This window comes from Gallus gallus, chromosome 7 (assembly GCF_016699485.2).
Source record: "Gallus gallus isolate bGalGal1 chromosome 7, bGalGal1.mat.broiler.GRCg7b, whole genome shotgun sequence".
Taxonomy (NCBI): Eukaryota; Metazoa; Chordata; class Aves; order Galliformes; family Phasianidae; genus Gallus; species Gallus gallus.
The window spans coordinates 15,098,106-15,116,245 of record NC_052538.1 but is presented as its reverse complement, the minus strand read 5'-3'; the positions used below and the strand labels follow the sequence as shown (position 1 = coordinate 15,116,245).

The following is an 18,140-nucleotide window of genomic DNA, read 5'->3' as shown; positions in this document are numbered from 1 at the left end:
AAGTCTAATGGACATGACTACAGAAGCTGACAGCCATCACTAGCAGGTAAAATAAATGTCGCTGTGGTCTCTGACATCCTTAGTGTTTGGCCTGTGGAATAATATGGTTTATGGCAAATATTGTGGTATTGGCACATGGCTGCTACAGGAAGATCAGGTTCATAAGGGTAACCGCTGTAGGCTGAAATGTCTTGTTTAAGCAAATAACCACAACATATAATTACTTTGTTAATTAGTATAAAAGCTCTTTTCTAGATGATAGCACATAATCATAAAAATAGGATTTTTGTTTAAATTTCTATGCAAAATTATATTATATTTCTGGGCAATGACAAAGCCTCATATCCAGTTACAACTTCCCTGACACTGAAGAACTCTTCACCTCAGTGTTGCCCTGTGGATGTGGCACTGATGCACGCTCTGATTTTACATTCCTGTGCTGCGGAAGAAGGAGTATATTTAGAAGCAGTCCGTTAATAACATCTCTAATGTAGGGCATATAGTATGTTAGGGAAATACCCATCTGAAATGTGACATAATAATTATAAAAAAAATTAAAAAATGAAAAGGGATTTAATGAGTCTGGCAAAAAGAAATGCATGCGCGTGCATATCTGTCTGCAGTCCAGGTTCCAAATGTCTCCATTTCCTCCTGCCCCAATGAAGTAAAACACTTTGGAACTGTGCTTATGAAAATGTGTGTGTGATGAGTTTGGGGTAGTAGGTTTCAGTGCCCTTGCAAGTCAATGCATAGTTTGAGATGTCTGGAGGTACTGTTCATGTTTATTTCTGAAACATACCAGTTGCACAAATTAATCTTTAGCTGGTTGTTATTTAAAAGCCATTGTTGTGGTTGAAATCTGTGATATGTATTAATATAACCATTGCAAAGTTAATGGCTTCTTGCAGCACAAAATACAGATGTCGGTTCAGCTGTCATATGCGTTTCCTTTCAGCAGAGACGGGATGGGTGATAGAAAGAAAAGGAAACAACCACAGATGAGGATGCTCAGTGGAATGCAAAAGACAGATGTGCAGTGAGATGCACATGCCCTGTCCTGAAACTTTGTGACAGGGCTGAGGCAAAGGTACCAGAAGTTGAGAAAGCAGAGGAATCTGGAGGGAGAATTATAAATAAATAGAAATAGGTGTTGGATTTGTCATAATGAGACAGTTTTTGATGATTGAACTGTCAAATGATAGATGTGTGCGATACAGAGCCTCTTTCTGTACTTGAAGTAGGCAGTGGGATTTTGTTCAGGCACAGTGCTGGGGTTGCAGTTGGTCACTTAGAAATCAGATATGTGTTCATCCAGTGCTGACACATAGGAAGGCTTTTTAAATGATACATTTTCAGTTGTTGCTGTAGGGCCATAGAAAATTGCTTTTTTTCATTTCTGTCTCTGTGTTACACAAATTGGAAATGGTTCACATTGTTGCAAACAATTTGTGGATTTGAGTGCAATGCTGCTGCCTTTTATTGTCTCTCAAACACTTCCTGATTGTAAAAGCTTCTGGTAGGTTGCTGCAAACTTGAGAAAATGAACTGGGGCCATATTCTACTGGGTTTTGTTTAGGACAAAATGCTGCAAGCTGATTGGTTCTGTGCTGAAAGCATTTGGCACTTCTACAGCCAGGCATTGGGTTACCAACCCAATGGGTTGGTAACCAATGGGTTACCAGGCATTGGGTACACAAACCACCCTGACTATACGGGACAGCAAGCATTTCACTCAGACTATTTGGCACAGCAGCTGCTTGGTAATTCAGAGGTTTCCTTTGGTGCTTTTTCCAGTACTTAAAAATTTTACAGCTTTGAAGTACTTCTCAGCCTGTCTTTCCATTACAGTCCCCTCATAGAATTACCAGCTGTTTTAATTCTTGAGCGAGCTGCTCAGAATCTCAGGAACCTCTGAGTAAGGTTAGAATACTGCAAAGTCATACTGCCTTCATCCTCTCTGCAGATGCAGCTTGGCTTGTAGTTGCTCACTGGTCTTAAGGCAGAGGTCTAATTTACAGTTATTTGCTACTTACTAAATTTAGGTTGGGCCACTTTTCTTGCCTGTTTTTTTTCCTTTTGTTTGACACAAAGGTGAGGTATTTTACAGTTTTTGTGACTTTTTTTTTCTAAATTGCTTAGTTAAAAACAGGATTCTCCAAATTACATTTTGGAAATGAGCCTCATTTTCTTCTCATGGTGTTTTATAGGTCCATTTCACACGGCAGCTCCCAGTATTAAAAGACGCTTTTCCAGTCGAGATCCTTATTGTTGACTTAGTGTAACCAATGAGAGTGAAAATTTCTCAGTGCCCCTTAGTGTTTTACATGAGCCTTCTTGCCAGCACTTCCGATACCAAGCAGAAAACACATGTGCAGCATTGCCACCAACGGCTGGGGTAACCTAATGACCATCCTTGCAAGCATCTATGTTGCTGGCTTAACCCTGCAGTCCCTCTGGGATGTTTGGAGAGACCTGCAGCAGCTCCCTGCTTGGTTGTTTGTCCTAGGTAGTTAATTTTGCCTAGTTACAGGTATGTAAGTATTTCATTGCTATTTTTTTTTCCTTTTAAAGTATGACAAAATGAGTTGCTAATGGAAAGACTGGTAGATAATTGTTTAATGTGCCATATATAGCAAAAGGACATACAGCAATTTATGATATGGTGTCAGTGAGGATGTGCGGGTGGAAGTGTCCCCCTAATCCCGTTCAGGATGGCGTGGCCATTCAGGGGAAGTGCTTTTACTGAAATGCTCCTTTTCTTGGGGACATCTTAACTTGCAGGTGAGGGGACATCAAGTTAATCTTTAGTCATTCAAATAACAGAAGAGTAGTAAACAAATGTTTTAACTGCAATGGACCATTTTAAGGTTCTTTTTAGTATTTTAATACTACTTTTGGTGCAGTAAGCGTATGTGTAAATGTGCGTGTGTAATTTTAGATATTTATATATAAAATGACAAATTAGCCATACTCTTACTTCTGCTGATGATGACTTCTGTATCTTTAATGTCCGCCAACTTTCCACTTCTATTTGCAGTTTTTTGATAGAGATAATAGTACTTATATCACAACAAAAAAAAATAAAATCAGCTTTGCAGTAGCAAAAGGCAGGAACACTGTCAACTGCTTGATCCTGCCATGTTGATCTTTCCGTGGGCCGAAATGGCAACAGGTTTAGGCTTCCACTGTAGACCAGTGGACTTGGTTAATCCTGTATTGTCCCATGCTGGAAATACTGATTTTTTTTTTTTGTTGTTGAGTTAGGAGAAAGCTATGTAGTTCATTGCTGTATTACATAGTTGTTTTTTTACACATTTCCATGCATGTGATATAACTGTAACTGTATTATAAAACAGAAAATAGAGAAGAGGTTGAACAGTCAAGTCATTCTGTTACTTTGATGTTCATGAGCATTAGAGAGCATGGTGTTATTGTAAGACATGAACTTTTCAGTTATTTGAGTTGAAACAGAAGATATCTTCTAAAGTCCTTCTTGATGCTACTTGCATCTTGCATCTCCTTTATGTATTGGGTGAGGTGGTGGTTGATAAGAAGCAGTTGCGTGGCTCATGGTTGATGGTTCATCTTGGCCAGCTGATTGGAGGGAGGTGTTCAGGACTGCCCAAGAGGCCTTCTTCCAGTGCTGTACATTAACTTCATCAGTTCCTGCAGGACTTTTTTGCTGGGAAGGATGTTAAGGCCTGTGAAAAGGCAGAATGCTAGAGTGTAGTCTGGACAACTGAACCTTGTGTTTGACTGCTCATGGTTGGTTAGCAGCCGACTAACTTCTGAAGTACTTGTGTGAGCTCAGGGAAAAAATGGAAGTAATTTTTTTCTACAATAATCCATTCACTTTTTCTTGTCTGGAGAAACAGATGTTCTCAGGTTTTCTCCTTCTAACTTCTGTGATGCAGGCCTAACCTTGCTGTGGGTTTCATGGTTGGTCTGTGTCACTGCTACTCTGAGTAGCTCTCCAAAAGGTCCTTAATGACATCTGCTTCTACAAACCTGAAGTATGAAGCTTTGGCATTTGTAGATGAAAGAGCAATATATCATTTTATGTGGGACTTATTTTTTAAAAGAGTTTAAATTTGCCTTATATAATCAGAGTGGATTTAAAATTGTGTTTATCAAGTGTTCTTGTCAATGTACTGAAATGTACTTTTGAAATTACAATGATCCCTTTAAAAAATAAAAACTACGTTTTTTTCTGCTCAGCTAATAGCCTGCTAAATCAAGCTTAAATTAGCAACTGAATATGGAACATATTTTTGTGGTGTTTTTAGTTAATGTTTTTTAATTTCTAGCAAATATACCAGTTTCCTCATATTTGTTGATAGCACTGGATAATAGTTACTTGCTGGCAACATTAGCAAATTAGATGCAACTCTGAAAAATGATTTTTTTTCCCCAAAAGAAAGGAATTTGTTTCTTATTTGTGCAACTGAATGATTATTCTGGACCTCTTTAAAATTGTATTGAAGTTGAGCAGTTTGGATTTTTCTTCTGAAATCAGTTTGGGAGTCTTGTGTTTGGACACAAAAGAAAATGTGTTAGGTCTCAGTAAATATTCATCTAGGGCACAATGACAAACAGTGTTGTGCATAATTGGCAGCCACTTTCCATTTAGAGCTTGAATGGAACGGGTATTTCAGATCATTAATGTGGACTTTGTGAGAATTGATGGCAACATGCAAACTCTGCATCTGCTGTGGCTGACTTGAGTCCGTGCTAAAATTAAACTCCTTAAAATGCTTTTAAGAGCTACAGAAGAAAAGCATTGTGTAGGTGCTGATATTGTTGCTGGTGTAACTTTAAGCCCCTCATTACAAACCTTTTGCAAGGAAAATTGCAAATTTCTAATAAAGTGATAGAGCAGTGTGAGTTTAGTAGTGCTGAAATGAGACAGCTTTTGCTTGTTAGCCACCCAAGTTTTGGTTCAAGCTGAAGTAAAACCTCCTGTATGGGAACTGCTGAGTCACAGCCTGAACCACTGATGGATCACCCGAGGCAAGCACTGAGTCAGCCCTGGGGGCACAGATGAAGGCAATTCAGCTGTGTGACTGGAGGGGATGGAGCCTGGCTGCACCTCTCTTAGACCTCGTTTAAGGGCTGACTGCCACTGGGGAAGGGTCTCTTTCTGGAGATCCCTCCTTGGTGAAGCTTTCCTCTGTGAACCTGCAATCTTCTGATATGGGTGAGCAATCTTCTTCCCTTCCCTTATAGCACCTTTCTATTGCGCTGGTCCTTCTGTCATCACACCTTTGTTGTAATGTCTTTCTCATTGTATTGTTCAATTCTTACACCTCCCCATATCTCATCCCTGGAAGGAGAGAGAATGGGCATATAGAACTCTGATCTGCGAAGCTTGGGGGCACAAGTTTTTTTTTAGTTTTTTATCTTGTACATTCTTCTGCTTGGTATATATTTTTTTTTCCTGTAACTTGAATGTGCAGCCATGGCTTCTGCTGTGAAGAACAAGTTTCTGCCAATAGAGCATATGTTTGAAATTATTTTTAAGGAATTTGTTACTGTGAGCTGACCTTCTAGTCTGTGCAGTGTGTACAGAGCTTGGGTGAGAAATGGAGAGATAAACAGCAAGGTTCATGATTGTGTGGAATTTATAAGAGGAGCTAAACAAAGACAGTGGAGAAGGATCTGGGATGGTCATGGAATTTGAAGGAGTAAATGAGTCTTAGGAAGAGGGTGCATGCTCACGATCTTCTAAGCGACAATGGAAAATACAGGAGTGGGGACAGAGGGATGAGTCTGTGGGATACATAGTGCTGTGGGAAACTGGGGTGTTTGTGAGGCTCGTTGCAGGGGAAATGTGAAGCTACTGTGAAGTTGAGGCATGGGTGGTATGTAATGGTGTGTTATGGATTTGTGTTTCTGCTGCTCTGCTACCCCCAGAGGCCTGCACCAGCTAACACAGATTATTCATAGTGTTTGGAGGATGCATCACATAGCTCACAAGCGCCTAGTGAGGTTGGTAGATATGAATGTTGTCACAAAATAGCCCTCCTCTTCAGCCTGTGTAATGTTAACCCATTTCTTTCTGTTGATCGACAGCTTCGTGCTCCCCATTTCTCAGTTCTGTTTCCCTGTATACGTTTCTCTGTCTTACTGCTTGCTGCCATTGCACACATTCTGGTTTATCATGCCTCAAGCAGAGGAAAGCTGTATCTTGCAAGCAGTGCTAATGTAGCAGGTCATTCAGTAATGCTCATCATCCATTGAAATGTTAAAAGACACAAATTGTTTTCAGAGATTAAACAGGGTTCTCAGCTGGGCATTCCAACCCATGGTGCTTTCCGTAAGACAATGAAAGGTACTAAATGTAAGTGTCCTGTCCCTAGTACGGGAAGTTGTAAGCAGACTTTTTGTATATGGTGTTCAGAAGAATAGCCGTGTTTGGTGTTATGAGGGAAGCATGGTTGCTTCCCATTGCAGAAAGAAATAGGTGGACGAATACAGCTTGCCAGATGTTCTATTTACTGTATTGCCGAGTTACTGTCATGCAATTGTTAACTGTTACCAAAGTCTTTTGTGCTCTTTATGTGCTCTTATGGTTCGATGCTTATTTTCTTTTCAACTTCTTGATATAGTTTGTAAGCCTGTATGGCCTCACAAAGGAGGGTGTCTTTGGGAAGTATCCTGCAGAGCCTACAATGGCTTTGCATGCATCTGATGGAAGACTGTAGTGTGGGTTAATTTGAATGTAAAACCTATTGGCTGTTGTGAAATGTGTCTGTGATCAGAGTTAGCTCAAGCCTACTTCTAGCCATGATACTGTTGAAGCACACGATGTCTACTGCTCATGCTTCTTGCACGTTCTCCAGCCTCCATCTGCCGTTTGGGAGCCATCTCTTCACCTGCACTGTTGTGGCAGTGGTACCTTGTCACCTGGCATCACCAGGAATGTCACCGTATGAGCAGTGGGTGTCTGACAGTGCCTAAACTGGTAACCAAGGCTCAAAACTAATACAGGAGTAGTTTGGTGGTCTAGGCACACAGGCATAGGAAATAATATATAAGCCACATGTGCATACGGGGGTGAGTAGCACTGCCTGCAAAAGCTGTTTGTTATAGGATTTGCAACTGATGAAGGGGAATTACTTGAATGTAAGCTGCCTCTGCCACGTGGTTGGACAAGATGCTGAAGACCAGAAGTGCAGAAATGCATCTGGTGCTATGAGATTCATGGGACTTAGCTTACTACTGCACCCAAGCGACCTTTTAGCCTTTCTGTCTATAAAAGTTGTCAATTCTTTAATTGAAGTAATACTTGTCTAAAACTTCTCAGCTGCAGTTTTGTTAAAAATCTCTGAAGAAGGTTGTGAAAAATCATATTAGATGCTTGTATTCTTTTATCAATACTAAATATGGTGCATTTCTGTTCAAGCAAATTTTGCATTTGAGGAGAATGCCTCTGTGTAAAGAAGCAGCTCTTCTATGTAAAGGCCAAGTTTTATTCAAGTTCCTTGGCCACAGTTTGAAGTTTAGTATATTTAAAGGAGAAATGGTGTATACATACTTAAAACAGGGAATTTATTTGTGGTTGCTGCCTGCCACTGGATGCTGTTACATATGTATTTCTAACATGAACTAATCTGCAAAATTCCCTTCGCTCTGTTTATGTTAGATGGCCACAGTAGTTTTTTCTAGTTTTATAACCTGTCTGTGTATAATAATTGATACATATTTGGAGTAGCTTTCTATTTATACTATTTTTTGTAAATTGGTGACTACTGGGCAGCATGCAGCCTTTCCATGATGACAGTATTCCAGGAGTCTAGAGGTAATTTCTATGTGAAAGGTGCCTGAGGGCATTTTTGTTCTCATATTAGATCATGCTTTGTATGCATGTGGAAGCCATCTAGTGTAGTGTAATTTCAGCTGACATTACTAATAATGTTGGAGGTAGAGTTCCTGTTATAGCAGATGTTACTTTAGAGTGTTTTTACGCTATGTTTTCTGTCAGTGCAGCTGAGTGTTTGTTTATTAGTATTTCAAAAGCAGGAAGAACTAAGCATGTTTAACTATTGATGTGTGCTGGGCTTTATAACAGTGTGATGATAGAGAATATTCTGCTTTCCCTTATGGAAGAGTCAAGAGATAAGTGTGCGCTAAGAGCAAAGGTTTTTTGTTTTTTTTTTCCCCACTGATTTCTTCTGTCAGCAAACTACTTTTGAGCAACTTGCTTGTTTCTGAGTTCATTTGAATTTCAATGTATCTTAGAGTTTGCAGAAGCTTCAGAAGCGATTATTCCATTTCATGGCATTTTCAGCCTCACCTGTGAGTCCTAATGGTCTTGTGAAGTGCTCAAGATGTTTTTTTTTTGGTACTGCATTGGCATAATCTATAGCAGTTTATTTTTCTTTTGTCTTTCTAATGAAACCATCACTGAATGAGCCATAAAGACATTCAGGTAGTAATGAGTTAAAAACGGTCCTTCCACGAGCCTTTTTGTTTTAAATGTGTGTTGGTAAGACAAATCTCTTTAAAGTAGTAAGAAATTCAAACGTTAGCACAACAAATATACAATTATTGGAGTGTAGGTTTATCTAGCCTTTAAGATCAACTAACATTGTTTCATATAAAAGATCAGACACAATAAATGCGTAGAGACATGTGAAGATAAAATTGTAGGACTTCAAATGGAGAGCTTAAGAGTGCACCAAAGAGAAGGATTAAGAGTTTTATTCCTTTTAGTTTCTTTCTCGTTTTTTCTTTTCATTGTTTGATTTGTTTACATTATGATGTAGCCTGACCTCATACCATGGAATAGGGAAGCAGACTTCTCTGGATGAAATCTTTCTTCCAAATGAGTGATGTTGCAGCTTGGAAACTTATAGAAAATATTGAAAATAAAATTGAGAAAGTGTATCCTTGATCTAAAAATGCCCTACTAACACCCATTGTAAGCCTCAGTGTATTTTATTAGTGTTCGATTATTTTTGTTATGCATCTGTGCCTTCTTTCTAACCTGCATACATTTAGTTACCTCTCCTCCCTTCTTTTTTTGTCCCTCTAGATTTTATTAAACCTTTTGAGAAGAATTCTACTTTTTTTTTCCCCCTATATGGTGGGCTATAGATTGTCATGCAAAGACCCTTCAATCTTCTCTTTGACAAAATATATTGACCTTTATAAACTATTCCAATAATTAGCAGTAGCGTTTGTCATTCCTGTCATCATGCTCATGGTTCTCTCTTGAACTGATTTGTGAATGTTATTGAAATGTTGGCAGCAGAGGTGGACACAGTGATTTAATAGCAGTCACAGAGGTAATTCAGCCTCCCTATTCCTTCTTGATGTTTCCCAGTTTATACATAACCTATTAACTGTATTATCTTGTGCGGCTCTGATCAGCCGTGATACTTAATGTTTGTCCAGCTAATTGCTTTCAAGAATGAAATTCCCATTGTGTAACTATACTGTTTTTTTGTTCTTGGATGTGACTTTAAATTTTGCACCCCAAAAACTAGACTCCATGGAAGCTCTGATTAATTCTCCAATTTTGTGCCTCCATTCTCTGTTACCTGCGTGAACTCCAACAGCAGTCTTGTACTTGCTCCTGTAAATACATTGCACTTCAAGATAGCAGTGATTTTTGTGGCATCCTCCCTACAAACATTTGATGATGCACTGTTCAAAATTCAATAAAATAGGCACTTCTTACCTTTCTATGTCTCATCCTCTGAGACATAGAAATCAACATTTTATGTGGTAGATTTGAAGCATACAGCAAAAATGTAAAGGTGATGAGGTAGTGGAAATACAACATGCGGAGAAACGAGAGATAGGTTTATAAAACATGGATGGTCAAGTGCATCCAGGCATTAATTTCAAGCACCACAAGCGTGTATCATGTTCCTACGCTCTGGAGGCTCAAAAGCATTTTGCTTAACACATTTGTAGACCTTTCACAAAGGAAACCAAGCTCTGTGCTTTAGAGCACTGACCAACTGAAACTCATACATAAAAGCAGGCAGAGTCTTTCGCCTTCTAAAGTGTTCTTGCTTCGACTAATTTGCCTGTAACTTAAACAAAATCAGAAGTCATTAATAAAATAAACAGAAGGGGCTGCTCGTTATTTACTTGTTCATTTATTTATTGAAGAGGCTTTTTTTAAGAATTCACTGAAAATTGTTTTATACATAAAAAGCAGAGTACGTGAAAGCATTTTCTGAGTTTTGATTACAATTTTCAGTCTCTTTCTGCCTTGCATTATAAGCCTGAAAAATTCATTCCTTGGAAAATTTTTCATAGAAACAAAAATCCTTCAGTATGTGTTTGGTTTAAAAACGAGATGGAAGAATGGGACAGTGTGTGGTATCTTTGTTTTTGTTTGAGTCATATATCATCTCAGAAAGGATGATTATATATAGCATTTAATTTTTCTTGTTTTTATCTAACTGGGATATAGTGCATTGTATTTATGTATTTGCAAGTGTGTGTGTGTGTGTATATATGTGCTTAAAACTCTGCTCACAGAAGTCTGTTACAAACACATATAACACAGGTCAATATGCTGCCTCTGTGTTATACCAAAAATTTCAATGCCATGTAAATCAATATTCTATTATAGCGTCAGCCTGAGAAATGAGAAACAACAGAAGTCCTAATAAAAATCCTACAGCCATTTCAGCTATTGAAGCAATCTTCAGAGGCTGGGTATGAGGTGAAGGCATATTTTGAAATTATCTTCAAAGCTGGAGGTTTGGAATGCTGAAAAGCCACTAATTGCCATGTGTAGTTCAGGGATTTGAGGTGGGTTGAAAACTGCTTAATTGTGTAGGCAAGCAGAAAATAGGAAAGGCAGATGCCATACTGACCTCTTCTTGTCTGAATCTGATTATCTGTTGTTTGACCTCATCCATCTATTTGATGAAGTCTGTCAAAATGGTGTATTTTACTGACATACATGCACACAAGTACTGCTCTGAAAAAAATATTATGTCTGTGCTAAATCATACCAGGTGTGAAGTGCTGGGAGAGCACCAAGTGCTGTTAGAGAATGGCATTAAAGTAAGAACATCTCAGAGAGAGATGGTTGCTGGTGGAGCAATGTGGTGTAGATGCTTTAAGTGATAGAGACTATGAAAGCAAACAGAACTCCATATAAAAATAAAAGGAACAAAAACTCCAGCGATCCTTTGCAGTAGGACATTCCCAAAACAAAACCTAAAGACATTTAATAGGAACAGTCACCAATTTGGAAAGTGCCATGTTAATTCATTTTCATTTCTTTCATAATTCTTTCAATGTATACTTGTTGTGGAGGTTGTCAAATGTAGAGCTGTGAAACATAGCTGCTGTGGAATTTCTATCCTTTTCCATTACTTTGGTTGCATTCTTGAATGTCAGTCAAGAAGAGGTGGTAGCGTAATTAAGACCAGTGGTACGGGTTTAAGCTTTACTCTTAAAACATTGCATCTTGGCCAATTAATATTGTGATCTAGGCAGAGCTTTTGGACAACTGTATGTGAAAATAGGTAACAACTGCTTTTGTCTGGCGTTAGAAAACTAGATGTGCATTTCTTACTCAGACCTCGAATGGATAACTTTTAAAAATACTTGAATGAGCCACTGGAAAGGTAGCCATATGAGTTCTACTATCTTCTATATTAAAAAGCATGTATAGCAAAGATACTTGTAACTTTTCTTGTAGCACTTCATTTGTGCCTACTCACAAATATTGGACCTAAAAAGATCGGTGTTCCCTTAGATCAGCGGTGTTGTGTTGATAACTGTGGTTTAAAATTCACTAGTCGGAAATTCAAGATGTGACTTTTTTGGTAACTAAGCTGAATATTAGGCTTGAAAATTATTACTGGAGCAAAAGAAAATGTGGTGTTTTTTCTTTTTTTTCTTTTCCCCTTCTGTAAACATGCAAAATTCTGTCAATAATTCTTCTGAAACCAGCATTGGATCTTTATGACTTCTGACCTGTAAGAACCTGTAAATAAAGCATATCTAAAAACTAATTGGATAAAACCATTTCCTAAAAAGTGATAGTTTTAAAGTGATAAATCTGTTAGGAAAGTAGTGGGGTTTTTTCCTTTTTTTTGTATTTCTTTTTTAATGAATCATTTTTAACGGGACATAGAAATGCAGCAAACCTTGAATCCAGAGCAGCTATTTCTGATGTTACCAGAAGCAGGAACGTTTCTGCAGTGATGGCAGCCTGGTGACAACCCTTTGCCGGATGGGTGGATGGGAGCTGCAAGATCTGACAGTAATTTTTGCTCAGTGTTTGGCTAAAGATCAATAGAGTGTATAACTAAAGAACAGCACAGCCACTATCCTCAGGTTAGCAAATGAGGCTGTTTGTTACCAAAGCCAACTGTTAACTTGTCATCTACATAATTGTTTGCTAGATTACTTTTGTGGTCTCTGTTTGCTCATCTTTCAGCTTCTTTGGGTTTGATTATCAATCAGATTTCATGCTGGTTTTTCATTCTCTTGTTGCTGTATGCGTGGAGCATGCTACAGAGCTCATCTCACCCAGCTGAATCGTAAATGCTCACGTGGCTGACTCTCATATAGGGGCTGTAAAGTGATTGATTTGCAATTTTATGGAGAGAGGGGAAGAAAGAAAAATTGCTTATTTCCCATTAACGGTCTATGAAATTGCCACAGTGTTGAGATATATTATTTCTATTACATTCTTGTGTTTGCAGCATTTGTGTACTGCAGCAGGAGCGTGTTTAGGATTTTCCTGCGTGGAAATCAGTGATGGGAGGGGAGGGGGGGGAAGGTGCTGTTGTGTATCCCTCAAAACATGGGAACAGGGGTTGTTCTCTGCTGGGTGCTGGAGTACAAAGTGTGCTGTACAGATGCATGCTCCACGCAGAACCTCCTCCTTCCTGATGAAGAACACCCAGTGTTGACACATCAGTGTGAAGATGCTTTGGTTGGAGGAACGCCAGCGACATCTGCATATTTTTAGTTCACGTATGTTCAGAGGCAGCATTCTACACCCTAAATTGTCTCCTCAAATTATGCCAGTAGTGCATAGGTTATTAAACAGACTATAAAGTGTTCTGGGCATTCTTGCAGAAAAGAATCTATCAGAGGACACAAAGAGCCGGTGAGAAACAACGCCACGTTTGACACAGAAGTCTGTTTTTTGAATTAAGATTTCATTTGGAGTACCCATTGACTACTTTTATTAATTTGAGATGCAGGTTTATTTATAGCTCTGTATTTGTGCAAGTCATCTACTAGTACATTTTTTTCCACCAATCTCCATATCCATATCTAGACCAGGCTGCCCAGGGCCCCATCCAACCTGGCCTTGAACGCCTCCAGGGATGGGGCATCCACAGCCTCTTTGGGCAAGATCCTATTAACATTGGTTTTTAATGTTATTTTAGGTTTTCTTTATTTTTTAGAAATACTGTTGAAATATTCTGCCACAGTGTGTAGCTTGTTTGTGTTTCCAGTGAAGCCAATAACAAAATTGCCAGTGATGGATGGAAAAAAAGCAAGTGAAAAATGCCTCAAAAGCATTGGTTTCATTTGGGTAAATTGAATTGGTTCACCAAAAAATTAGATTTATAATTGCTTGCTTCAATCTTATTTACAGAGAGGCAAGCATCTCTTTGAATCAGCTTCACTGCATCTATTCCTTCTACCATGCTCTGAAAAAGATGTATTACCCAAATTTTAAGCCGAAATTGGAAGATAAGCTCTTAGCAATGAAGAGAAACAGAATCCAAACTCAGTGTGCAAGAACAATAGCAAAAACGTTGGTGCTAGATCTTGCTAATTCACATAAATACTTTTGTTGTGCTTATAGTGCTCGTTCTCTCAAATATCCTACTTCTGTTTTTTAACTTTTGACCCTGAACTGCTCCTCCATCAGAAATTTCCATGTGTAAGTAATAGCAATTTTAAAGTTATTGCTGCTGTTAAATAGGGCAAGAAGCAATATTTGCTGCTTCAAGTGTGAAGGGGATATTTTAGTATTATACTGCTTTGTGAGGGACAGCAACTGACAAATCAGTGTGGTTTGAGAGAGCTGCTGGTTAGCTTCAGGCTCCAAGTGCTTGCGGAACACCACAGAACCACTGAGGAGTTTGGCTCAGAGGTACACCACTGTTATGTTTGGCTTTAATACCTTAAAAAAAAAAAAAAAAGATTAAGGCATTTCAATCCTAATGAGTACAGAACTGTTTCTGCTGAGTACCACTTGCTAGCTTTGCATTTGCTTCTCACAAAAGCACCTACACTTCCCGAAAGCCTTAGAAACACACTTAAAGTGCCAGATCACCATCCTCCTGTGCCAAAGCTAAATATAAATGTTTCCACGCGTCAAATGAGTGAAGATCAGATGTTTTAAAAAGCATTTGATTTTCATTTGCCCAAAGGCTGTTCTGCTAAAATTTTTTGCAGTGACCTCATGGCTGAAAGTGAATGAAAATTTGTCCTTTTAGCTGTTTCATAACTTGACTGTTCTGCAAAGCTTCGTGAGCTGGGATTATTATTTCTTTGTTCTGCTGTTTCTAACTTTTATCATTTGAGGTTTGATTTGTGGGAAAATTGCATAGGTCATGAGGTATCATTGTCAGTGCACATCTTTGGCTGAAGTTTGCCCGATGCATCTGTAGGATATGGAGATGCTGTTCAGCTAGATCAGTGGTTCCTGGCATGCTAGGCTGATAGGAAAGGCCTCTTTGAGAGCAACTTCATTATGCTTTCACTTTGAAGTTCTGAAACAAATGTGTTGTGCAGCTTTTTTTTTCTTTCAAAAACTGTACTGCTGGTTAATGCCCTCCCAAATGCTGTTCATTTATTCCTTAGAGCCAAACGTTGGCTTTCCCTGCTCATTTCTGTGTGTCTTTCATCTATGAAAGATGATATTTATTGCTTTTTAGTGAGTTGTATGTTCTCAAGAAAAGACAATTTGACCTGATACTGAATGTTTAAAAATGTTTAGTATTGGTCTTGCTGCATACAAATGATATAAAAACGCTAGATTCACAGTAGTGCCATTGTATGCAAACCTTAATTTTAACCAAATGCAAATGAAAGTCTGCAAACAGGAGTGGCAAAACTCAAAGGACTACAGCAGCTCTGGAAGATGGTTTTGTTGTGTTCTATTTTCTTTTTGCGTTTGAGGCTGTAGGGTAGCTGAGCAGGGTGCAGGAGATGACTCGGAGTTGGGAGCAGGGCAGAAGAGAGCGGAGCCCAGTTCTGCTGTGCCTGGGGACTTGGCTGCAGAGCCAGCCAACTTCAGTGAAACAACTGGCGGCTGGGTCTGTGCCTGCAGCCCCAGGTGGAGTTCTGCTGCCTGATTAACCAGCAAGCCTCTGCTGGACCAGGGGGAAGCTTGCTGGACAGTAGGGAGGTCCTACGGTCAGCTACACAAGCTTTTCTCCTGGAGCTCTTTTATCTATCCTCATTGAATCTACTGCTGGGCCTGCCGCAAAGGACTTTGAGGTCATTTGCTTAGAGTGGCAAAACTAAGTAAAAACTGGAAATATGTTCTGTACTAGTAATACCATTTTGCATCTGATAAGCTAATTAAATTGTTAGTGAGCCCTAGTGACTTCCTGCACCCTCTGTCTTGTAGCTGGCTGGAGCAGATCCAGCATATCTTTTTAGGCTGCTGCTTTTAGCAGGAGCGTTTCAGCCTGAGAGGAACAGAAAAATTGTCAAGATATTCAGGTTGTATGGGCTGGTGAAACAGCCATGCCCTCTCAGCCATGCCATTGGCATTCTGTGTGGGCTCTGCAGATGTTATGCAGGGTCTGTAACGCCGCAGAAGGCTCCTTTATGGGGAAGAAAATTCACCCACAGGGTGTGGATGAGTTTCGTGTTTGCAGAAGTACTGACAAAATAATAAATCGAGGTTATTTCACTTTCCACAGTACAGTAAACAGAGAAGGTGTTATATCTTTCATTTTAAAATGACTTGCTTGTTAGACACTATTCCTGCAGAGACATACAAAAGACCTGTGATACTGCTCAGATTCTTCTCTTGAACAATGTGAATTTTTCAGTGCTGCCAAAAACTAGATGACAACATGAAGTCTGTCACAAGTCATCACAGAACTTCACTCCAGCAGAAGAGTGTTTGTTAGGGTGTAGTATTCTGAAACTGCTGGCTGCAAGATAAAATGTAATTATTTAGCTGCTTCATCTGGGTTTAGGAAGATAGTCTTGTATGGACATCTGTTGTGACTGGAGAAGGTAAAGCTCTGTCTTCAGCATGCCATAATTTCATGAGCCCATGATCATTTCTGTGCACTGGTTAATGTGTGTTGTTCTGATCTCATTGAGTATGGTGCATGACAGCACCTTTCCCCACACCTATCTAAAGTCAGCTGTGCTGGGGAGACTCTTGGTGTGCTGTCACAACAGCATTTGTGGAAGGATGTTGTGTTTCCTAATTAGGGAAAGAGCAATGGAGAAGACAGATGATAGTTTTAAGCAGAGGGTGTCGTTCCAGGGAATGGTTTTATCTGAAACTGGTTTGCTGCTCAGTGGGATGAGAGGAGGAAATAGGATGGAAAAGTGTATCAAGTGAAATGAAGGTGGAGAGCTTGCTGTTGTGGGCAAAGCAGACTCAGCATGGGGAAAGTGGGGTGAACTTATTGCTAAATAAAATAGATATGGATAGAAAGAAATCAAAGATATTAAACCAGCACCTTGCTGGGACATGGATGATGGGTTATGGTCAGTACAGAAGTTTTCCCTGCCCCTCTTTTCTCCAGCTTGATTTGGGTTCCCCATGGGCTGCAGTTACTTCAGGAATATCCATTATCCAGGAATAGCTACTGAGGAGTTACTTCATAGTGTTGTGATATCATGTGATATGAGATATTGGCCCCTTGAAATAGGTTGTAAACTTTACATGAGAATTGCTGTGAATTGCCTAAACCTTTCCGTTGATGCTTTTTGAGATAACATAATATCATCATAATCTGTGAAAATGCGTTTATATTGGTTAGAAGAAGGAAAGGGAGTAAAAATTTGGGAGGTTGGTTGGATTAAATAGTGACTGTCAGCAGATTTTTTTTGTTGCAGAGCTGTTTTAGAGTGAAAGTGTATTCATTCTCTTTCACGTTTTTCTTTAAGGTGAAGTTCAGCTGAGTTTGAAGTCTTTTGGAGGTCCGTAAACTGTGAAACAGAAGAATGCAGAAGAGTATCCCTTGCATTTTTGTACATGAGTGACAAGAGCACAAAATCGTTACTGCTAGTTTGCTGCGAAGATGAGTTCGGAGGAGAAGAGTATATCTCCTGCTCACAAAACTTCCACACCATCACATAGAAGTGCCTCCTCTTCATCATCATCTCAGAGGGATAGGAGGCAGGTAAGGAAAAAATTCTGACCTTTGAGATGTCTGGTGGAATTATTTATTCCTGTAGAGTGGTCATTCATTATTGCTGACTCTGAATTCTTTTGCTCACAGCACTGGACGTGGTCACTATAGCCAAGAGTTGTTGCTTCTTCCCCCCCCACCCCCATGCATTAGTTTAAAAAAAGATTCATAAGCACCATGGGCACTAAGCATAGTACTGTAGCAAGAAGAATATAATCATGTGAACAAACAGGAAATGAGCTCTGACATCTCTTGGAAGTGGGTTCTTTGGCAGTATGAGCCTACAGTTGCTCAGACTGTTTTTCCTTATGTATAAATATCTCTTTGTTAACTGAACTACAGAGATGTGTCACCTTTTCTCAAGATTATATTTCAATTCAATTTAAATGTTATATTATTAGTCCTCTATGGAAGCAGTTAAGATTTTAAATATAATTCAGTTTTACTACAAATTTACCCTGCTTGCTAGTAGCAGTCCAGTTATGTTAGACTTTCGTCAATGTGAGTGAATCCCATTTTTTCTCTAGGATCCTTCTCAGACATGGGCTGTATTACTTCCTCTCAAAGCAACCTATGCATTCCTGTGGGTTTTTTAGTGGGCTTGCTGCACAGTCCTGCTTCAGCATCAGGGGCCCTTTAGAAAGCATCGGAGCTATTATCACAGATCATAGCTTGTAGTAAATGCAAAATTTGGGACTGAAAATTTGGTTAGAAAAAAAACATACTTTGAAACTTGGACTTACTGGAAATCTTAAATACTAAATGAGCTTTTAAGTTAACATCATCCTGTTTAAAAAGAAC

General features: G+C 39.2%; 1 protein-coding gene across 28 annotated transcripts in view; it reads left to right on the top strand.

Annotated features, from left to right (window-relative positions):
- The window catches only part of OSBPL6 (oxysterol binding protein like 6), a 93,897-nt gene that overhangs the window by 25,076 nt on the left and 50,681 nt on the right, over nt 1-18,140 (top strand). For all 28 annotated transcript variants that reach the window (XM_046943734.1, XM_046943730.1, XM_046943727.1 and 25 more), the window contains one exon: nt 17,095-17,330. In XM_046943734.1, coding sequence (XP_046799690.1) covers nt 17,229-17,330 — 102 coding nt within the window. In that variant the 5' untranslated portion in view covers nt 17,095-17,228. The remainder of the gene's footprint in view (nt 1-17,094; nt 17,331-18,140) is intronic.